This window comes from Erinaceus europaeus, chromosome 8, assembly GCF_950295315.1.
Source record: "Erinaceus europaeus chromosome 8, mEriEur2.1, whole genome shotgun sequence".
Taxonomy (NCBI): Eukaryota; Metazoa; Chordata; class Mammalia; order Eulipotyphla; family Erinaceidae; genus Erinaceus; species Erinaceus europaeus.
This window is the reverse complement of record NC_080169.1, coordinates 38,773,040-38,797,826: the sequence shown is the minus strand read 5'-3', so window position 1 is coordinate 38,797,826 and position 24,787 is coordinate 38,773,040. Positions and strand designations below refer to the sequence as shown.

General features: G+C 37.8%; 1 protein-coding gene across 8 annotated transcripts in view; it reads right to left on the bottom strand.

Annotated features, from left to right (window-relative positions):
- The window catches only part of DGKB (diacylglycerol kinase beta), a 918,246-nt gene that overhangs the window by 525,871 nt on the left and 367,588 nt on the right, over window positions 1-24,787 (bottom strand). For all 8 annotated transcript variants that reach the window (XM_060196157.1, XM_060196160.1, XM_060196152.1 and 5 more), the window contains one exon: window positions 12,197-12,357. In XM_060196157.1, the coding sequence (XP_060052140.1) occupies window positions 12,197-12,357 (161 nt within the window). The remainder of the gene's footprint in view (window positions 1-12,196; window positions 12,358-24,787) is intronic.

The following is a 24,787-nucleotide window of genomic DNA, read 5'->3' as shown; positions in this document are numbered from 1 at the left end:
AAGATTATAAATTAAGACTTGAAAAATAAGGGGTGGGAAGTTGTTAGAACTATTATTTCTCAGAACTAAAGAACTAAAGCCCAGCTGTGAGGACCATCAATTTGCAGTTAAACAAAATCTTTAGGTGATTTTGATACAGGCGATTGAGAGCTAATGGATTAGATTTTTTACTCCATCAACACATTTCAACTGTTTGTATTTAGGTGGAACATATTAAATTACTTCCATGTCATAAAATTTACTGGCATAAAGATGCAAATTGTATGACTTTAATAAAGGCTTTTTGTAGTTGTGGACATAACTTAAAATTTACTATGCCATGTTTTCAATATTTTTTTTGTCAGTAAGTTGACAGAATAGTGCTTTTCAGCTATCAACATCCCACAGAATACTTATTTCAACTAACATTCAGTATGGGTAGCTTTGTGGTTATCTAGGAGTCCAGAGGAGAACTTCTAGCACTGTATTGAAGAAAGGTCCCAGAACAGATCCGCTGAAGAGGATAAGAATATTTACTTGTCATATGTACTGTCCCAAATTGACTCATTGAAGGAGAGATCACTGTCAGTTTAAGATTTATGGGGAAGGAGGGTGGCATATATGCAGAGCATGAGCACTCAGATTTCCAAGCCTTGTAGAATGCTACTCACAAATCCTCTTTCTTACTTCAGAATGTCAGGCTGTCAGCATGATCAGGTGGTTGTGAGCAGTTAGGAGAAGGGGTGAGGAGCAGAACTCTAAAACTCTACTATGGGATTGGATTCCTCAAACCAGTTCATTGAATTCCACAGGGCAATTTGCCCAACTGAGCAAATGAATGGCTCTCTGAATGGCTCTCTAAGGGCCCTAAGTTTTGTTAGAACACCTACTCCACTCAAGAAAAAGGACTTTATGAATTCCCTTGTTCCCTGATGAATGTTTGTGCAGAGCTTAACTGCAGTTGCTGAGCACAAACACCTGGCTCAGTGTATACATAATCTGTGGTAGAAGGCCTCTTGAGTTTGAGCATCTCAGGACACTGCCCAAGGGAAAACATGTAAAGGCTATCAGCACACAGTCTAAAGCATCCAAAAGGGCAGAAATCACTAAAGATAGAGCAGATATAAACAATATCGAAAATTAAAAAAACCATACAAAAGATCAATTAAGCCAAATGTTGGTTCTTTGAAATATTAGACAAAATTGACAAACCCCTAGCCAGACTTACCAAACAAAAAAGAGAAAAGACTCAAATTAATAGAATTTTAAACAATGGAGGACATATCACAACTGACACCACAGAAATCCAGAGAATACTGCAAAACTTATATAAAGAACTATACGCCACCAACCTAGAGAATCTGGAAGAAATGGAACAATTCCTAGAAGCATATGCCCTTCCAAAACTGAACCAAGAAGAAATACAAAATCGAAATGCACCAATCACAGAGAAAGAAATTGAACTGTTATTAAGAATCTCCCCAACAACAAAAGTCCTGGAACAGATGGCTTCATAAACAAATTCTACAAACCTTTCAGGAAACAGTTAGTACCCATACTTCTTAAGCTTTTCCATAAGACTGAAGAAACAGGAATACTCCTCCCTTCCACCTTCTATGAAGCCAACATCACCCTGATACCAAAAGCTGATAGGGACAGAACGAAAAAGGAAAACTACAGACCAGTATCTCTGATGAACATAGATGCCAAAATATTAAACAAGATCTTGGCCAACCGGATACAGTAGCATATCAAAAAGAAAGTTCCTCACGAACAAGTGGGATTCATCCCGGGAATGCAAGGCTGGTTCAACATCCGTAAGTCAATCAATGTCATTCACCACATCAATAAAAGCAAAGCCAAAAAACCACATGATTATCACAATAGATGCAGAGAAAGCCTTTGACAAAATCCAATACCCATTCATGCTCAAAATTCTACAAAAAAAAAAAATGGGAATAGATTGGAAATTCCTCAAGATAGTGGAGTCTATATATAGCAAACCTACAGCCAACATCATACTCAATGGACAGAAGCTGAAAGCATTCCCCCTAAGATCAGGGACTAGACAGGGCTGTCCATTGTCACAGTTACTCTTCAACATAGTATTGGAAGTTCTTGCCATAGCAATCAGGCAAGAGAAAGAAATCAAAGGAATACATACTGGAAGGGAAGAAGTCAAGCTCTCACTATTTGCAGATGATATGATAGTATACATAGAAAAATGTAAAGAATCCAGCAGAAAACTACTGGAAGTTATTAGGCAATATAGCAAGGTATCCGGCTACAAAATCAATGTACAAAAATCAGTTGCATTTCTTTATGCAAACACTAAATCTGAAGTAGAAGACATCCAGAAATCACTCCCATTTACTGTTTCAGCAAAATCAATCAAATACCTAGGAGTAAAGTTGCCCAAAGAAGTTCAAGACTTATATACTGAAAACTATGAGTCACTACTCAAGGAAATAGAAACTGATACCAAGAAATGGAAAGATATCCCATGCTCATGGACTGGAAGAATAAATATCATCAAAATGAATATTCTCCCCAGAGCCATATACAAATTTAATGCAATACCCATCAAAGTTCCACCAAGCTTCTTTAATAGAATAGAACAAACACTAAAATCATTTATCTGGAACATGAAAACACCTAGAATTGCCAAGACCATCTTAAGGAAAAGAAACAGAAATGGAGGCATCACACTCCCAGACCTTAAACTATATTATTTAGCCATCATCATGAAAAGAGCATGGTACTGCAACAAAAATAGGCACACAGAACAGTGGAACAGAACTGAAAGCCCAGAAATAAATCCCCACACCTATGGACATCTAATCTTTGATAAGGGGGCCCAAAGTATTAAATGGAAGAAGGAGGATCTCTTCAATAAATGGTGCTGGGAAAACTGGGTTGAAACATGCAGAAGAATGAAATTGAACCACTTTATCTCACCAGAAACAAAAATCAACTCCAAATGGATCAAATACCCAGATGTCAGACCAGAAACAATCAAATACTTAGATGAAAACATTGGTAAAACAGTTTTCCACCTACACTTCAAGGACATCTTTGATGAATCAAACCCAATTGTAAGGAAGACTAAAGCAGAAACAAACAGATGGGACTGCACCAAATTGAAAAGCTTCTGCACATCCAAAGAAACTATTAAACAAACAAAGAGACCCCTCACAGAATGGGAGAAGATCTTCACATGCCAGACATCAGACAAGAAACTAACCACCAAAATATATAAAGAGCTCAGCAATCTTAGCATCAAAAAAGCAAATGACCCCATCCAAAAATGGGCTTAGGATATGAACAAAACATTCACCTCAGAGGAGATCCAAAAGGCTAACAAACATATGAAAAACTGCTCTAGGTCAGAGAAATGCAAATTAAAACAACACTAGATACCACCTCACTCTTGTAAGAATGGCATACATCAAAAAGGACAGCAGCAACAGCAGCCAGAGAGGTTGTGGAGACAGAGGAACCCTTTTACGTTACTGGTGGGAATGTAAATTGGTCCAACCTCTGTGAAGAGCAGTCTGGAAAACTCTCAGAAGGCTAGACATGGACCTTCCATAGGATCCAGTAATTCCTCTCCTGGGGTTATACCCCAAGACTCCATAACACTCCACCAAAAAGAGGTGTGTACTCCTATGTTCATAGCAGCACAATTCATAATAGCTAAAACCTGGAAGCAACCCAGGTGCCCAACACCAGATGAGTGGCTGAGAAAGCTGTGGTATATATACACAATGGAATACTATGCAGCTATCAAGAACAATGAACCCACCTTCTCTGACCCTTCTTGGACAGAGCTAGAAGGAATTATGTTAAGTGAGCTAAGTCAGAAAGATAAAGATTGTTGTTTTCGACAGGTTATGTTGTTTTCAATGGGCTGGCTTCATGGGCAGGTAACAGACGACTAGGGACTCATAGTTGAGCTGTAGGCAGTATCTCTTTATTCATGCAGGACGCAGCACAATCTAAGACGAGCTAAGCTAAACTCAAGGTAAAGTACTCTAAAACTCACAATGCTGTCTTTATATATCCTTCCCAAGTAGGGTGGAAATAGGATGTGACATAGAGAGGGTGGAGAGAAAAGTGACTGGTGAAAATCAGGGTGTGACAAAGAAGGGATCAGGGTGGAGCAAAAACATATGAAACAGTGGGGATTGAACCAATGCCCTGGAGGGAGGGTAGTGCTTGTTAACAGCGGTTATGTAAATAGAATGAAGTGGTTATGTAAATAGAATAGTGTTAAGCAGGGGGGATTTAAACCAAATGAAACAGAAGGGGTCTCATGCATTGTCGTATGCTTTACATTGGTTTGTGCTAGCCCTCCCCCCGCCAAGAGAATTGGATCAGGCCTGCTAATTTCGCGGCCCGCTTGGCCCCGCCCCAAAGGAACCCTGGGAGAGGGTTCCTGAGTTCGAGAGTGCCAGAGTTTCAGAGGGCTCTCAAGTACGAGAGTGCCAGAGTGCCAGAGTGACAGAGTTCCTGAGTTCCGGAGTTTGAGAGTTTCAGAGTTACAGAGTAAGAGAGAGTTGGAGAGTTCCCGAGTTACAGAAAAGGAAAGAGTGCTTGCGCCGCCGCAAAGAGACAGCAGAGTTCTGTTTGGTGATTAGTTTGTCTTAGTTTGTGAATCGTTGTTCCTGAATAAAGAAATACAGCTTCCCTGCCCAGCCGTTGTCTCCGCGTCTCTGTTACCCGCCATGAAGCAAGTCAGCCGGGCAAGAGCCTTCCGGAATTTTAACAACAATGCATACCAACAAGAGATGAGTATGCGATGATCCCACTCATCAACAGAAGTTGAGTAAGAAGATCTGAAAGGGAAACTAAAAGCAGGACCTGACCAAATTCTAAGTAGGGCACCAAAGTAAAAACCCTGTGGTGAGGGGTAGACATGCAGCTTCCTGGTATGAGGGGGTGGGTGGGAGTGGGTGGAGGGATGGGTTACAGTCCTTTGGTGGTGGGAATGGTGTTTATGTACTCTCCTAGTAAAGTGTAGTCATATAAATCACTAGTTAATTAATATGAGAGGGGGAAAACTAATTGTGTGTCTCGAAGTTTTTCAAAACACAAACTGAGTCTTTTCAATATATAGGCTGTTAATTGATATGCAGACTCTCTCAAAAGCCTAGACCAAGTAAATCAGAAGCAACCAATAGCACAGCTATCTATAGGATACTGGGTACTGTACAGCAAACCCTAACAAAAGGACTTTTCAAAGTTTACCCAATTACCAAATAATGTGATGATAACATTAACTATCCATTGTCTTTTTGAACCCTAAGACAGCAGGAACCTCACATCTGCACTATGGAGCCTCTACTTCCCCCAGTCCTGGAACCATTGGATAGGGCCCACTTTCCCATTTGCCTCTCCCAATCCATATCAAATAATATTGCATCTGCTGATCACAACCTAACCAACACAACGATTGCCACCTCAACATGCTTCACTTCAGACTGTGTCCAGAGACTTCACATGTGGAATGACAACCCTTCAGCTTCATTACTCGGGTGAGACCTTTCCTTTCATAGTATACTCTAATTTCATCTCAGGTGGTTCACTTTCTAACAAAGTCCCAAAACCTAGATATACACCAGTTTCTATGAGAGAGAGCATATGTTCACATGTATCTGTAAACTACTGCAAAAGATATGACTGAATGTAGAAGTGCACTAGAGTTTGCAGTGAGTATCCCCCTAGCACTTCCTCTCCACTATTACTTTATGTCCATGATTGCTCAACAATTTGTTTGGCTTTGTATGTTAACTCTCTTTTCAGTCACCAGGTTCCAGATGCCATCAGGATGCCGGCCAGGCTTCCCTGGACTGAAGACCCCACCAATGTGTCCTGGAGCTCTGCTTCCCCAGAGTCCTACCCTAATAGGGAAAGAGAGAGGCAGACTGGGAGTATGGACCGACCAGTCAATGCCCATGTTCATCGGGGAAGCAATTACAGAAGCCAGACCTTCTACCTTCTGCAACCCACAATGACCCTGGATCCATGCTCCTAGAGGGATAGAGAATGGCAAATCTATCAGGGGAGGGGGTGGGAAATGGAGATTGGGTGGCGGGAATTGTACCCCTCCTACACTATGGTTTTCTTAATTAATCCTTTCTTAAATAAAAAAAGAAAATTAAAAAAAAAGAAAACTTCAGAGAAGGGAGTTGGGCGGTAGCACAGTGGGTCAAGTGCACATGGCGCAAAGCACAAGGACCTGTGCTAAGGATCCCAGTTCGAGTCCCTGGCTCCCCACCTATAGGGAAGTCACTTCACAGACAGTGAAGTAGGTCTTCAGGTGTCTCTCTTCCTCTCCCCCTCTCTGCCTTCCCCTCCTCTCTCCATTTCTCTCTGTCCTGTCCAAATACGATGACATTAATAACAACAATAATAATAACTACAACAACAATAAAAAAAACAAGGGCAACAATAGGAAAAATAAATAAAAGCTATAAAAGCAAAAGTTCAGAGAAAAGAATTAAGATGATTGCACCTTTCTTACTACAGCATGGGCAGAACTGGAGAAAATAAGTTAGAGTGAAATAATCCAAGACTCACTTATAGGTAAGTCTTAAGAAACAAAAGAAGGGAGAATGAAAGGTAAAACATTAACAAGCTGTGTTTTATTTTGACAGAGTCAAGGACTTAAAAGGAGAGGGCAAGAGGGAGTTTAAAGGGGCTTACAGACCTCGGTCCCAATCATGAAATGAGATGATGATTAGATAGTGGGCAACATGTTGATATTTATCTTGGGGAGATCGAAAACTGTATACAATACAGAAACAGTATTATAAAACAATATTTCTTCAACAAAGTGATAAAAAATTCAGTGAAAGTCACAGAGCTGAACTGAATTGATAAGGTATTTTTTACCTGAAGTCTATCAGTAAAGACTAGAGGTGACAGTGTTCAAATAAGATCTGACCACAGTTCTTGAATTAGCCTAGAACTTGGCTTCAGTTTCTCCTAACAGTAATCCTGGAGCAGTTTTACCTGTTCAGAGATGTTGGGGCTATGTGTAAGCTTGATAGAGCTTAGGGAGAACTCCCCCCATCCTTGGATGAAGGTCTGAGAAGATACCTTCTTGTCAGTCTCTCTCAACCGAGGTGAGCAAAGGGGAAAAACAGTCTCTCAGACTAAGTTCTTCCCTTCTTGACTCTCAAGCCCACAGAAACCTCAATACTTCTCTCCATTAACTGCAGGCCACATGGCCGCCTACTTTAAGATTCACTTACTCAAAGTTCACCTCACCTTCTGATCACAGAGGAGAACACACCTTATCACACACTCCTAGCAGTGTCCTTTGATGTCCTCAATTTGCATCAAACCTTGCTTATCTTCTCTCTATCTTGCCTTAACTGGTTCAACCCCTGTTCTCCCCTCAAACGCCTTTGGGTAATTAAATGCCTGCATCTGGAGACTAATTATCTTGACCTTTATGTATCCGCATCAATTCTTGTCATACCAGCCCCCTACCATAGGGGCAAGCTGACCTTTAAGAAACCTGTAATTTCTGACATATTTGAATAATGTTCTTTGTTTGGTTTTCTGCTTAAACTTTGCCCACCTACTAATAAACGAGATCTGAGATCTGAGCATGCTACAGTCTCCCTGGTGTCTTTACTTCATGTCATCCCTTGAGCGAGCGAGAAAGAACCGGTCCGTTACCTTTCTCCTGGAGATCACCCCGCCAGAAAGCCGACACAGAGACCCATAAGAAGACATACTTATCCATGTTCAAAAAGGCTGAACTTCAGATATCTGACTGACTGTAACTTAGTACCAGTATATCTCAGCATATTTGCATTTTTGAACTTTGAGTAGTATGTTTATCAGGAATCATTTGTGCTGTTTCCAACACTGTTAAAACTGATGTTAGTATGTGTTATAATTATATCATTTAATTATTTCTTATATAAATGACAAAATGTGATTACATAAGAATATTTTATGACAAAGATTTTAAAAAGTCCCATATAAAACCAATGCTGAAAATTCTATAGAATTTGATATTCTTGGTTATAGAACAATGTGTAAAAGATAGCAATATAATTTTAACTATTGTAAAATATCTAGGAAGATTTTACTCAGATTACTCTAAAGGAGTCTTTTGAGTTTCTATTCCTCTTCAAAGAAACTAAAAATGGAAACCATAGATGGTTTATTATGGAGTGTGGTTTTACACAAGACAGATTATAGAATCCTAGTCAGTGACCCACATTCAAAGACATTGCATTACGTAGGCCTTAAGAGAAGATTGGTCAATTCAATTATATTAATAGGTTTTAGGGAACAATGAAAAATTCAAAGTTCTATCTGTCTTTTTTATAATACTTGTTTTATCTTTCAATTAATGTCTAGCTATTACCTCTTGGAAAAGAGCTCTTGCTATACATAAAATGGACTACTTTATTTCCTGACAATAATCACTGAATTGTTCAGTGATCTCTTTTTAAAATATAAACACTATACTGTGGGTCTCCAAGTGTCCTTAAGACATGACAGTCAACTATACAACTGTCTTTTTTGTATTTCACTACTATTTTCTCTGCATTACCAGCATACACACACCTAGTATGACTTTGAACACAGCATGTTTTTTTTCTTTTGTCACGTTTTTCACATAGTTTTACCTGCCAAGTATGTCCTGTTATCTCTTTGGCATTGAGATCACTTAGGCATATTCTTTCCATCTTCAATGCCAAAAATATTTTCAGATGCTTTCTTAAAGTTGTTTTCCCAATTCTGGTTCATAGTAACTCCTGTTTAGTTTTTTTTTTTTTAATTTTTTATTATCTTTATTTTATTTACTGGATAGAGATAGCCAGAAATAAAGAGGAAATGGGATGATAGAGAAGACAGAGAGACACCTGCAAAACTGCTTCACCTTTTGCAAAGCATTCCCCCTGCAGGGGGACTGGGGGCTCCAACCTGGGTTCTTGTGCACTGTAACATGTGTGCTCAACCAGGTGCACCACCACCTGGCTCCATAACTTGTGTTTTCTTTCACAGTATATGTTATACAAAATACACAGAATATGTTATATTCAAATAAATATGTGTGAGTACATTTGTTTTTGTCTCTGTAGTGCCTTAAATTATAATTACCCTAAAGTATCTTTTTATTAAATAAATGAGAATGTAACTATTATTAGAATATAGTTATTAAGGTTTGAGTATAAAGCAAGAACATTAGCCTAAGCTGTAAACATGGATGAGAAAGTTATCATGGGAAAGTTGTTAGGGTAATAAGTCCAGATGCATAGATGGGGAAGTTCTAAAGTTGCACAAACTTCAGAAACAATTTTCCCAGGCCTTTGAAAGCAGTCATTAGCACTCATAACAGAATGACACAATGACACAGTAATAATAACAAAGAGAACACACTGTGCCAATACAAAAGTTGAATCATTCTTTTATCAATTAATTCATTTGTTTCCAAGGTTATCACTGTGGCTTGGTGCCTATACTACAAATCCACTACTCCCCTGGCCATTTTTTCAATGGCCAGCGCCCAGCCCCAATTCTTTTATTTATTTTTTTAAGATACTGAGGAAAGAGAGTGAGAGAGACAGAGAAAGAGACTACACCACAGCACAAAAGCTTCTTTCAATGCAGTGAAGACTGGACTAGCACCTGGGTTGCACACATGGCAAAGCAGCATACTATCCAAGAGAGCAATTTTGCCAGCCCAGTTGAGCAATTCTATATGGTTCACTATACTAAAAAGCATGAGCACTCAGCCAAAACAAAGTTGAGCACTCTGAAGATATTATGATAATATCTTTTGCAGAATTGTCTACATAGGACCCTGACAACACCTGCAGACCATGGCAATACAATCTAACAGAATCAATCTAACCCAAGAAAGCAGCTAAACTATCCAGTTGGGCTTTGGAGGGAAGTATTGGAGGACAGAAGGAAAATAAAACCCACAAAAGCCCTTGGGATGGAGGGGAATGCTATAACAGTCTTTGGCCCTTTCCCCACTGTAGAAAGTATACTTTTTTGTTGTCATCAGAGGTTCACTATCCCATAACAAGAGGTTTTAATTTTCCTGATCAACTTTTTCAAATAGAAAAAAGACAGATGGAAAGAAGGAAAGACACCACAGCACTGTAGCAGGAGGAAAGCTTCCTGAGTTGTTAAATAGTGCTGCAAGTTTCTCTCTCAACTCTCTCCCTTTCTAGACCTCTTCTGTCTCGATTTCTCTGTCCAAAATAAATAAATAAAAATTAAAAAAATAAAGAAAGCATCAGATTAACTTGCCCATTTCTCAGCTTGTCAGAGAAAGAAAGTCTCTTGTCTTCACTTCCCTATGGGCACTGCTACTTTCACAGCATTATGCACTGCTGGACATCATTCTGGTACATAATACAGGATCCCTTTGCTCTCACCCTTAGGTAGGTCCCCAGAAGACTGTTACTGTTCCACAATGAAATAGAATACAATATCTATGCATTTAGTATGACTCTACATCAAAAGCATTATATAAGTGAAAGGTGCACAAAAGTATACATTTTCTTTTTTAATATTTATTTATTTTATATTTTGTTGCTCTTATTTTATTGTTGTTATTATTGTTGTTATTGATGTTGTTGTTGGACAGGACAGAAAGAAATGTAGAGAGGAGGGGAAGACAGAGAGGAAGAAAGAAAGATGCCTGAAGACCCACTTTACCGCTTGTGAAGCGACTACCCTGCAGGTGGGGGGCTGGGGGCTTGAACCGAGATCCTTACTCAGGTCCTTGTGCTTTGCGCTGTGTGTGTTTAAACCGCTGTGCTACAGCTAGACTCCCATTATTTTTTTTTTAAATATTTATTAAAAGTATATATTTTCATATGAAACAGTCATACAGGCAGTTTAGTAGCTCACCAGAAAGGTGCATACTTGGGCATGTAAATATATGCAGGTTTGAGTCTTGGCACAACATAGAAAGTTCTATGATATAGGAGGAAATTCTGGTGTGGTGACATCTCTTTTTTCAATTGTTATTTTAAAAAATTATTTATTTATTGTCTTTATTTATTTATTGGATAGAGGCAGCCAGAAATCCCTCCCCTCCCCATTGTCCCCTCTCCCTCCCCATTGTCTAGCTTTCTATTTGAATATAAAAAGGGTCAGCAGTGATAAACCTGCATATGTGTGAAGCTTCAGTTCCACAAACAAAAGAAAAGTAAATTAGGTTATTATGTCTGTTGTATTATCAATAAAATGTAGACATTTATTGCATTAATAATCAAATATTAACCAAAAGCATTTTCTGTATCAAGATAAATTATACATTTCTTTAAAAATAATATTCACTTTCATCATAGCATTAGTAACAATTGCATATTTGTTCATTATTCTCCATAATTTGCTCAGTAAATGCATAAGCATATTATTTAAATTTGTTAGAGAGAAAAAGATAATTACTAAGCTACAAATAAATAAGTGGACTCAACAACAGAATCAAAATTTTCTAAGGAACTCTTACAAAGGTAATTTGATTTCTAAGTTCATTGATTCAACATTGTTTTTAATGGTCTCCTGGGGTGTGTGTGTGTGTGATGTGAACAAGACATATCTAAATACTGAGAGGTATATGTCAAATGTTAAAAATAATACATTTTGGATTTCAAATTCATCCACTGGATCATATGCATGAAATCACTTAAAATTATGAATTTTATATGTATAAAATTTTGATGACAGTTACCAAAGGATATTTTACTTTAAATCTAAAATATTTTGAGAAATTAACCAAATAGGAAGCCTTTTGGTTTGTTAACTTCTTAAGAATCATAGCAAAAATTTTCATGGATTTCAGACCTAACCACAAATTTAAAATAAATAATATATGTAAAAACTTAGAAGGCTATAATAATCTCATTATGTAAGTACCAAAAGAAGATGAAATGTGATGCTTTGTCTTCAGAAATGGGAAGCTTTATACATTAAAATTTATGACCCACATGTTATTCCAATATAGCCTTCATTTTGGTAAGACAATTGCAAGTATATTTATTCCTTTAATATATAAAAATTATCTATTAGGGATTCTCTGTATCTAATAAAATCTTAAGTTTTGTTGTTACTCATTAGAAGATGGTTTTTGCTGACACAAACATAACATATAATCATCATTTATAATTTATAGGATAAGTTAAACTATGGTGATAATCTATAATTGGTTAAAGAAAAATCTTACCACACCAATGGAAAAATAATTATTGATGATACTGTAAGGCACTGGATCTCCCTTCTCATCTTTGTCAATAGGTATGACTTCAAACTTCCACCTGTCCAACATGATTTCTGTGCTGCTTTCAATGTCTTTTAGAATCTTCATCAGATTCTCACCTTCATAACCTAATTAAGAAAAAGAAGAGCCTTGAAAAATATATAACAAAATAACCAGTTATATTTATCTCTGGGTTTGTATATGCATATGTATGTGAGTAATTCTAAATCTGAATAGTTCATTTCAAAAGAGCATCCTAACACAAAAATTAACTATAGTCTTATCTTGACTCATATTAATATTTTATTTTTAGTTTTAATTTGCAACTCATATTTTTCTCGTGTGGTGCAAGTTTTTAGTATAGCCAACTGTCAAATGAACATCCCCACTGCATTTACCCCACAAAACTTCATATCAGCATATTCAAACTGGAATTAATTATCTGTTTTCATATTTTACTCCTATGAATCTCTTTCAGAAACACAACACCCTACATTCCTACAATAGTTGTTGAATGTAAAAGGATTAGATGCCAGTTTTGGAAATATTACTCTCTTTTATTTATCTAATGATTCAAAACAACTTTCTTTTTAAGTAGAAGATTTTTGTTTTTGTTTTTGTTTTGTCTCCAAGGTTATTACTTGGGTTTGGTGCCAGAATTACAAATCACTGCTCCTGAAAGACATTTTTACCATCTTATTAAACAAGACAGAGAGAAATTGAGAGGAGATATGGATTTAGAGAGAAATACACCTGCAGACAAGCTTATGAAGCATCACCTGCAGATGGGGAGCAGGGGCTTGAACTCGGATCCTTGTGTGGGTCCTTGTGATTAGTACTATGTGCCTGAAACTGAATTGGTTTTGAACATCCTTATATTGTCTCCTCCCTTGAAAAAGAAGTGCAGAGAGGTTGTGTAAAGTTACCAAAGAGAGATCTTAGTATAAGAATAGAAACACCCAGGACCAGATGATTACACAATGGTTATGCAAAAGATTTTAATGCCTGAAGCTCTGAAGTCTCAGCTCCAATTCCTTCCACTACAATAAAACAGTTAAGGAATGCTTTGGAGGGGAAAAATGAAAGAAAGAGCTAAAAGTGTCATGCTACATCAAAAATGTAATTGTATAGTATTAGTGTGATACTATAGAATTTCTAATATACTAGTTAGATTAAATGTATTTTTCTAAATCTGTACAAACACCTTGTGTTTATATTTTACATTGGAACAACAGTTTCCTTTTTTTTTCTGTATTCAACTTTCAACTATATTTAAATAATATATTCACTGAAAAAATAAATCTTGGTGACTATTAGTCCTCCTTAGAGGTACTAGAAAAGATATCAATGGAAAAGCTAATGGGTCAAATGAGAAACTATGTTCAGTGTAATATGTCAACAGGTTTTAATGACGAATAAATTGTATATATTGTTGAAGAAATCTAGGAATTATCCAAGGGTCAAGGAAGCCAATAATTAGTAATAAAGATTTTGGCAGACACAGTCACTTTTTATTTTATGTAGTTAAAAAAAATATTCTGCCCTCATCCAGATTTCTAGCACTAATCTCAATGCTTGACAACATCTTCCCAGACAATGGTCAGTTCACCTGCATGTTAGCTATCAAGATCAAGTAAAAATTACAAAAGTCATGGGCCTCTAGAAACATACCTTAAACAGACTTTCTCACTTCTTTCCACCCTAGGATATTTTTCTCATCTGCTCTATTCCTACTTCTTTGTTTCTGGTTTATTGAACATTTTGTCCTACTATATATCTTATTGCTTTTCAGCCATCAAGTTGCAGATGCTACTATGATTCCATCATGACTTCCCTGGGCAGATGAGATTAAGTGTCCTAGAAGCTTACCTCTCCAGAACCCTGTCCAACTAGGAAAAATATAAAATTTGGCTGGGGTAGGTATGGATCAACTTGCCAACACCCATGTCCAGTGGAGAAGCAGTTACAGAAACCAGAACTTCTACCTTCTGCACCTCATAAGGAATTTTGGTTCATACTGCAAGGGGGGAGAAAAGTTTGGGGAAGATGACCAGAGTCCTCTGAACTGAAATCCCATTAGGACCCGCAGAGAGAAGAGGAAAAATGGACATTCAGAAGTAGAAATAGGTGGAAGTATGACTTAGAAAGGGAAACTGTGCAGATCCAGTCACATATGCCATGTTGTCCCCTCAGGCTATTGCTAGTTCCCGCAGAGTTGGGACATTCTCAGAGCCCCTGTTCCACCATGTTGTGCCCTCAGGGCATTGTCAATTCCCCGCGATATTTGGAATGCTTTGGTTATTCCTCCCCTTCCCATTCTCGAGAGAGCTATTCCCATAAAAGCCCTACTTCTGCTCCTCACTCTCTTGCCCACCTTTCACTTCAGTGATTAGACACAGGGAAGGTTCTTGTGTGAGGAGGCCATTTTTGCTACCTCCACGTGGCCCAAACTGCTGCTCTCTCACCCAACTTTGAGGTGCCAGCTCAAATAAAGGATTGTGTTCCCTTTCTGCTCCAAACCTCCTTTTCCTGAGTCCTGCCGCAGTTGCCGCAAGTGATAGGGAGAAGGCAGGACCATAGAATAAATGGGTAAAAAGAGTTAACCCTTATCTGCAAGCTTGGGAGAACTACTGTAGTTTCCAGTGGAGGGAATGGGGACACTGAACTCTTGTGGTGGGAATGAGGGGAATTATACCCCTGTTATATCATAATTTTGGAAATAAATATGAAGTCATAAAAAAGAAAATGAAAAGATTATGCAAGGGCCATGCAGTAGAACAACTGGTTAAGTGCATATTTTATCAAGTGCAGGGGTACAGTTTAAGCTCTCAGTCCACACTTCAGGGTAAAGCTTCACAAGCAGCAAAGCAGTGTGGGAGGTCTCTCTCTCTTTCTCTCTCTTTCTCCTTTCCTCCCTCCCTCCCTTGCTCCTTGTTCTCTCTCCCTTCTGTTTTCCCTATCAAATAATAAAGAGATAAGAATGAAAGTAGGAGGGAAGGAAGGAAGGAAAGGAGGATAATAATGACCAGAGGGAATAGTGAATTTGTTGTGCAGGCACCAAGCCCCAGTGGCAAATATATAATTTTTAAAAGTTATGCATTCCTTAATATGTACAATAAGCAATGATTACATGGATTTAAATCAAGCAAATATTTCATAACATAATTCAAGAGCTATGAACACACATATATAGTATGCATATATATTCACGAACAGAAGAGAATTGCTTCAATTACACACTAATTTTAAACTTACATATATTTCGGGTGTTTCTTTTTTAATGTTTTAATTATTTAATTAATTTATTGTATAGAGACAGAAAAATAAAGAAAGAGGAGGTAGTAGAGAAAGAGAAAGACAGCAGAAGCTCTGCTGAACCACTTGTGAAACTTTTCCCTTGCAGGTGGGGACTGGGTGCATGAATGTAGGTCTCTGTAGATTGTAGCATGTGTTCTCTATCATGTGTTCCACTACCCTGTCCTCTGATGTTTCTTAATTATAATCTTTTTTAAAAAATTAGCCAAGACCTTACATGACTGTGCTACTCCAGATCATTTTTTTCATTCAGGTAGAGACACACAGAGAGATGGCACAGCACTAAACTTTACCTTTGTAATAGCACTTCCTTTCTGGTGGCAGGACTTATACCTGGGCTAAACTCAGACCAATGCAAATGTCAACTTATCTTTCTGACCATGTAATTGTCTTCTCAATACTTAATGTCCCTCTAAACATTGAAAATAATGGAGATAGATGATTAATATCCCTCTACACATTGAAAATAATGGAGATAGATGATTAATATCCCTCTACACATTGAAAATAATGGAGAGGGAGGGACTAAAAAGGATAATAGTAAGTAACTCTGCTTGCCTCTGGGCAGAGCTTTATCTGGGTAATAACAGTGGTTATATCAGGCTTCAGTCACTGCAGAGATGCAGGCTTGCTCCTGCATCATTGGAACAGGAAGCAAAGGGCTTCAGTGAATAAACTGAGGTTGGAATTAATAATAAATGTCATTGCTAGCAACCTTGAAGAAAGCAACAAAAGAAGACACTATCTCTAAAGAATATTGTTTCCCAGCAATCTCAGGAGTACTGGATACCTCACCACATAACTACATAGCTTTATTTCCCTGTGAAATAGAAGCAAGCTTCAGTTCTAGTCATAATCTTCTAGTCTCTGAAAGCGATCCACCACAGCTACAGTAAGGTCCTAATTGCTAGTACAAGAATTTAGTGAAATGGCTCTCAAGACACAGTCATATAGATTTCATTGAGGGGTTCCCTGGACATAGTCATCTAGATTTCACACACTGCTTGTGAGTGGTAGGACTCACTTAGTCTTCACAGTCACATCTCCACAGGGAGATACATCACACTCCCTGGGCCATTGAGTCTAAGAATATATGAAAGAATTATGTAAGAGTTCATTGGAATATAGCTCAAGTGATACTTTCATATAATTTTGAGTTTTAGACATTTACTAGTGTAGAATCAAAAATAAAGCTGCTTATTTTCACAGTACATGTATATAAGCATTATCAAATGCAAGCACATCAAAATTCTTGTATTATTTTTGTACTCAGATTCTATGATTTAGCCTTATACCCTTTAATTTTGTTTTACTAAATTATATGCTTAGTGAAATTTTGAAATATTCCAAGTTTCGAATTTACTCTTCAGTTCTGCCCATCATATTCACATATACTTATATACAACTTAAAATCCACCTACTGGCCAGCTAATCATGGAACAACTGGTCTCCAGTTTTACCATAAATCAGAGGTACATAAGGAGTTTATTTAAAAAGAAAATGATCTGCCCAGGTCCTGCCTCTTGAGATTTCCATTCAGCAAACTTTGGATGAGGTCAGGTCACTAATTTTTAACAAGATCCCTAAGGATTTTAGATTCACACTGTCCTAGAAGAAACTTTTCAAACTTCTGTAAGACGGTGGAGATACTAAAAATACTTAAAATTTGGTCCCTTCTCCTTTAGTAAAGTCTAGTTTTAAGTATAGACTATTATCAACTCAGAAATAGTTTTTAATTCTTCATCCTGAAATCTTCTCCCTTTACTTTCCTTATTCTAGCCACACTATTTTATTTAAGATTTTTGGATATGTCAAATGCCTGTATGTCACATATGAACCTTTGAACTTGATGGGCCCTCTGATAATAATGTCCATACTCTGTTTTCTATAGTTCTATTTATTAGATTTCCCATCTATATCATCTTACCTCCTCCATGAGAACTTTCATTAGTTTACATTGTAATGAAAGGAACTTCACAAGTTATGTATGACTCATATGTGCCACTAACTCTAAAGTCCTTTTGAAACCAAACCTTGTTTATATATGTATTTACTGAAGGGGATAATACTTTACAGTGAAAGCATTGACAAATTAATAAAACTTTATTATATGATTACCCCCCCCTCAGAGTTTTCTTTCTCCACTTCCCTTCTCAGAGTCCTTTGCTTTGGTGTAATACACCATGTCCAGTCCATATGTCATTTTGTGTTCTCCCTTCCTGTCCCTACTTTATTAGTCCTGAGCAAATACCAAGGGCAAATACCAAATGAGATGATTTGGTATTTGCCCTTGTATTTTTGGCTTATCTCACTCAATCTTAGATAAGTCATATGTTAATATTTCACTATTTTCCTTTGCATTTATCATGCAACTCCATCACTTTAATGACGAATTTCTTAGTAAATTCTAGGCCACCCCATCATCTGGGGCTCTAATCAGAAAATCCTTGAATCCCCACATAGATATCATGGGCCTATCCCTCTAACAGATCCCTCTTCTGCACCATCACTGGTCACTTCCATCAGGAATATCATCATAAGCTCTCTTGTGAGCCTCTCCAAGACCTTGCCCTCACTGTAGAGCAGCAATAGTAAAGATTACCCCACTCTCTGAAGGGAGGCTGTATTAGTCTACACTGCCATTTGAGGAAGAATGTTCCTGAAATGAGTGTAGCCTATAATGTTCCTAGCTGTGACCATGGGCAGTGCGCTCAAAGTGAGAGGGACTCAGAGGTTACACAGGCTCCTGTGCTAACTAGGAATGGATATGGGCCCTAGAGATGGCAACTGAGAAGGAGCTACTGGCCTAGTACCGACAACAACTGCTAGAAACGGTAGGATTTTTTGCCTTCAGTAGGACAGTGAATTTGGGGTCCTAGCTGTGACACCAAGGAGGTGAATTTAGCCCAGTTTGTGTTAGAATACAGAGGAAAAAAGAAAGGAAGACTTTTTTTTATTATTCCCAAAGCACACCCTTCCCCCCCCCCCCCATAACCAGACCCTGGGTGCCAGAGAGCTGCTCCTAGCAGGTTCTCCTGCTAAGCTTCTTTCTTTACCAAGATTCCTGGAAAAACAGGGGTTCCATTCCAATCCTATTCATTTCTGAAACCCTTGGCCCTTTTTCTTTCTTTGTAAGTAGCCAATTGGATCTACAAAAGGGAAAGACTGCACTGAAGTGTTTTTTTTTTTTTTTTTTTGGTTTCTTTTGTTGGTTTGTTTGTTTTACTTTCTCAACAATCAGCCGCCACTGCTTAGGTAGCTCGAGGCAATCTGGGACACGTTTTTTAGACTGCTGTATTTTGTTATTAATATTATATAAAGGTGTATCTCTTTCCAGCCCTCCTTTAGGTTGACAAGAATGAACTCAGTATATTTTCCATTGCTAGGGGATTGGGCATCGTATCCACTGAGAGAGGAACTAGTTTCACTACTCCTACACCTCCTCTACCCACTGTCACCTTCTCCCTCCTCCTAGCTAATTAAAAAAATTAATTAAAAAACTTTCCTTTCATTGCTCTTTTATTATAGTTCTTTTTCCTATCTTTTTTCTCTACTATCTCTTGTTTTTCTTTTTTTTTTCTTTTATTCCTTTCTTCCTTCCTCCTTTTTTGGCTTTCTGAATTCACTGATATTCATTTGTGAACTATTTTTGGGAAGAAATCTGACTCAGAATAGACTCTCTATGTGTGTATCTCTGCTCTACTTCCTTTTCTCCTCTTGCTACCCCTAATATACAGTGGATAGTAGATTTGCATAACTGTCTATTCTTGCTAGCCCTTTTTTCCTTTCTCTTTCTTCTTCACTTGGACTTGCTTGCCATTTTTCCACGGACTGGAGACATTGGCTAACTGGTAGTGGTTAAACTGCTTCAATCCTTGCTTCTGTTGCTATAGCAATTTCTGAGAATGGTGATTGCATTTGTCATAAATGTATTTAGTTCAATGTTGCTTGTACTCTAAACACAACAACTTAGAAACAACAGAACATAAAAATAAGACACACATAAATCAAGAAAATGGGTAGATCAAAAACAAATAAAACTGCTACTCCAATGAATGAAGACAAGAGCCCTGAAGAAGCTACAAATCAGCCAGAAGTAACCATAGATAAGTATGCAAGCAATAATAAACTTATTAATCACAGAAATGACAACAACATTGGAGGAAAGGAATGGCAGTATTAGGAAAACAACAGATGAGACCCCCAAGGAAAATACTGATTACCTTAAGGCAATTAGAGAACTGAAAGCTGAAACAACTGAACTGAAGAAAGCAGTTGAGTGAAGGGAAAACAGACTAACAGAAGCAAAAAAAAAAAAATTAGTCAGACAGAGAATGAGTTAGAGAAAAATAAGAAAGAGGTGGAAGAGCTCAAAAAGAGATTGAGAGACACTGAAAACAACAACAGAGACATATGGATGACCTCAAAAGAAGTTCCATTCGTATAATTGGCCTGCAAGAGGAAGAAAGAGAGGAAGGGGAAGCAAACATACTAGAGGAAATAATAGAAGAAAACTTCCCAGACCTGAATAACAAAGGACATTAAGATTCAAGAGGCCCAGAGAGTTGCAAACAGAATCAACCCAGAACAGAAGACACCAAACACGTCATAGTCACAATGAAAAGGAGTAAGGATAAAGAAAGGATCCTAAAGGCTGCAAGAGAGAAACAAAAAGTCACATACAGGGGAAAACCTATAAGATTATCTGCTGACTTCTACACTCAAATTCTAAAAGAAAGAAGAGAATGGCAAGATATCTATTGAGCCCTGAATCAAAAAGGGTTTCAACCAAGGATAATATATCCCGCTAGGCTTTCATTCAAACTAGATGGAGGGATCAAAACCTTCTTAGACAAACAACAGTTAAAGGAGGCAACCAAACCAAACCGGTCCTGAAAGAGGTTCTAAAGGATCTCTTATAAACAAGAACATCACTATAATACTGGCAATATATCAGAGCAAACAAAAATTTATTTTGAAAAATGGCACTACAGTACATTAAATCCATAATATCAATAAATGTCAATGGCTTAAACTCACCCATCAAAAGGCACAGAGTGGGGAGATGGATCATAAAACATAACTCAACCATATGCTTCTTGCAAGAATCCCATCTGACACAACAAGATAAACACAGACTTAAAGTGAAAGGATAGAAAACTATCATGCTGGCTAACGGACCACAAAAAGGGCAGGAACAGCCATTCTCATCTCAGACACGATAGATTTTAAATTAAATAAAGTAATAAAAGATAGGAAAGGACATTACATAATGATTAGAGGATCAATCAGCCAAAAAGACTTAACAAGTATTAACATCTATGCACCCAATGAGGGACCATCTAAATACGTCAAGCACTTACTGAAAGAATTTCAAAAATACATCAATAGTAATACAATAGTAGTGGGAGACTTCAATACCCCACTCTCACACATAGACAGATCAACAAAGCAGAGAACCAACAAAGATAGAAGATAATTGAATGAAGAGATTGACAGACTAGACCTCTTGGACATTTTCAGAGTCTTTCACCCACCAAAAATGGAATACACCTTCTTTTCAAATCCAAATTACACATCCTCAAGGATAGACCACATGTTAGGCCACAAAGACACCATTATTAAATTCAAGAGCATCGAAGTCATCCCAACTATCTTCTCAGACCACAGTGGAGTAAAACTAACATTTAACAACAAACAGACAATTATTAAAAGTCACAGAATTTGGAAACTAAATAACATACTCTTTAAGAACCACTGGGTAAGAGATTCACTCAAGCAGGAAATTCAAATGTTCCTGGAAACTAATGAAAATGAAGACACAACCTATCAAAATATTTGGGACACAGCTAAAGCAGTACTGAGAGGGAAACTTATAGCCATACAATCACATATTAAACACCAAGAAGAAGCTCAAATGAACAACCTTACTGCACACCTGAAGGACTTAGAGCAAGAGGAACAAAGGAACCCTAAAGCAACCAGAAGGACAGAAATCACTAAAGTTAGAGCAGAAATAAACAACATCAAAAATAAAACAACCATACAAAAGATCAATGAAGTCAAATGTTGGTTCTTTGAAAGATTAAACAAAATTGACAAACCCCGAGCCAGACTCCCCAAACAAAAAAGAGAAAAGACTTAAATTAATAGAATTGTACACGATGGAGGAGATATCACAACTGACACCACAGAAATACAGAGAATCCTGTGAAACTTCTATAAAGAACTATATGCCACCACATTAGAGAACCTGGAAGAAAGGGAACAATTCCTTAAAGAATATGCCCTTCAAAAACTGAACCAAGAAGAACTACAAAATCTAAATGCACCAATCACAGACAAAGAAATTGAAACTGTTATTAAGAATCTCCCGAACAACAAAAGTCCTGGACCAGATGGCTTCATAAACAAATTCTACAAACCTTTCAGGAAACAGTTAGTACCCATACTTCTTAAGCTTTTCCATAAGATTGAAGAAACAGGAATACTCCCTTCCACCTTCTATGAAGCCAACATCACCCTGATACCAAAAGCTGATAGGGACACAACAAAAAAGGAAAACTACAGACCAGTATCTCTGATGAACATAGATGCCAAAATATTAAACAAGATCTTGGCCAACCAGATACAGAAACATATCAAAAAGATTGTTCATCACGACCAGGTGGGATTCATCCCAGGAATGCAAGGCTGGTTCAACATCCGTAAGTCAATCAATGTCATTCACCACATCAGTAAAAGCAAAGCCAAAAACCACATGATTATCTCAGTAGATGCAGAGAAAGCCTTTGACAAAATCCAACACCCATTCATGTTAAAAACTCTACAAAAAATGGGAATAGATGGGAAATTCCTCAAGATAGTGGAGTCTATATATAGCAAACCTACAGCCAACATCATACTCAATGGACAGAAGCTGAAAGCATTCCCCCTCAAATTCGGGACTAGAGAGGGCTGTCCACTGTCACCAATACTCTTCAACATAGAATTGGAAGTTCTTGCCATAGCAATCAGGCAAGAGAAACAAATCAAAGGAATACAGATTGGAAGGGAAGAAGTCAAACTCTGACTCTTTGCACATGATATGATAGTGTACATAGAAAAACCTAAAGAATCCAGCAGAAAACTACTGGAAGTTATTAGGTAATATAGCAGGGTATCAGGCTACAAAATAAGTGTACAAAAATCAGTGGCATTTCTTTATGAAAACACTAAATCTGAAGAAGAAGACATCCAGAAATCACACCCCTTTACTGTTTCAGCAAAATCAATCAAATACCTAGGAATAAATTTAACCAAAGAAGTGAAAGACTTGTATACTGAAAACTATGAGTCCCTACTCAAGGAAATAGAAACTGATACAAGAAATGGAAAGATATCCCATGCTCATGTATTGGAAGAATAAATATCATCAAAATGAATATTCTCCCCAGAGCCATATACAAATTTAATGCAATACCCATCAAAGTTCCACAAAGCTTCTTTAAGAGAATAGAACAAACACTACAGTCATTTATCTGGAACCTGAAAACACCTAGAATTGCCAAGACCATCTTAAGGAAAAGAAACAGAAATGGAGGCATCACACTCCCAGACCTTAAACTATATTATAAAGCCATCATCATCAAAACAGCATGGTACTGGAACAAAAATAGGCACAATGACCATTGGAACAGGATTGAAAGCCCAGAAATAAATTCTCACACCTATGGACACCTAAACTTCTATATGGGAGCCCAAAGTATTAAATGGAAGAAGGAGGCTCTCTTCAATAAATGGTGCTGGGAAAACTGGGTTGTAACATGCAGAAGAATGAAACTGAACCACTTTATCTCAACAGAAACAAAAATCAACTTCAGATGGATTAAAGACCTGGATGTTAGACCAGAAACAATCAAATACTTAGAGGAAAACATTGGTAAAACACTTTCCCACCTAAAGCTCAAGGACATCATTGATGAAACAAACCCAATTGCAAGGAAGACTAAGGCAGAAACCAACAAATGGGACTATATCAAATTGAAAAGCTTCTGCACAGCCAAAGAAACTATCACACAAACAAAGAGATCCCTCACAGAATTGGAGAAGAGTATCACATGCCATACATCAGACAAGAGACTAATCACCAAAATATACAAAGAGCTCAGCAAACTTAGCACCAGAAAAGAAAATGACCCCATCCAAAAATGGGCAGAGGATATGAACAGAACATTCACTCCAGAGGAGATCCAAAAGGCTAACTAACGTATGAAAAATTGCTCCAGGTCACTGATTGTCAGAGAAATGAATATTAAAACAACATTGACATACCACCTCACCCCTGTGAGAATGGCATATATCAAAAAGGACAGCAGCAACACAGGCTGGAGAGGCTGTGGGGACAGAGGAACCATTTTGCATTGCTGGTGGGAATGTAAATTTGTCCAGCCTCTGTGGAGAGCTGTCTGGAGGACCCTCACAAGGCTAGACATGGACTTTGCATATGACCCAGTAATTCCTCTCCTGAGGATATACCCCAAGAACTCCATAACACCCAATAAAAAAGAGGTGTGCACTCCTATGTTCATAGCAGCACAACTCATAATAGCTAAAACCTGGAAGAAACCCAGGTGCCCAACAGCAGATGAGTGGCTGAGAAAGCTAAGGTATAGATACACAATGAAATACTATGCAGCTACTAAGAACAATGAACTCAACTTCTCTGACCCATCTTGGTCAGAGCTAGAAGGAATTATGTTAAGTGAGCTAAATCAGAAATGATGAGTATGGGATGATCCCACTCATCAGTAGAAGTAGAGAAAGATCAGAAACGGAAACTAAAGGCAGGATCTGACTATATTGAAAATAGAGCACCAAAGTAAAAACCCTGTGGTGAGGGGGAGTAGAAATGCTGCTTCCTGGGCCGGCGGGGCTGGGAGTGGGTGTGGGGGTGAGGGTGGGTGTCTGTGAGTGGGGGTAGGTGTTGGTGGGTGGGATGGGACACAATCTTTTGGTGATGGGAATGGTGTTTATGTACACACCTATTAAATTGTAGTCATATAAATCACTATTTAATTAATATGAGAAGGGGGAAAATTGATTGTATGTCTAACAAAGTGACTTTTCCAAGTTAACCCAATTATCAAATAATGTGATAACAATAACTATCCATTGTCTTCTTGAACCCTAAGACAGCAGGAACCTCACATTTCCACTATAGAGCCTAAAATGCCCCCACTCCTGGACCCTAGAGTAGGGCCC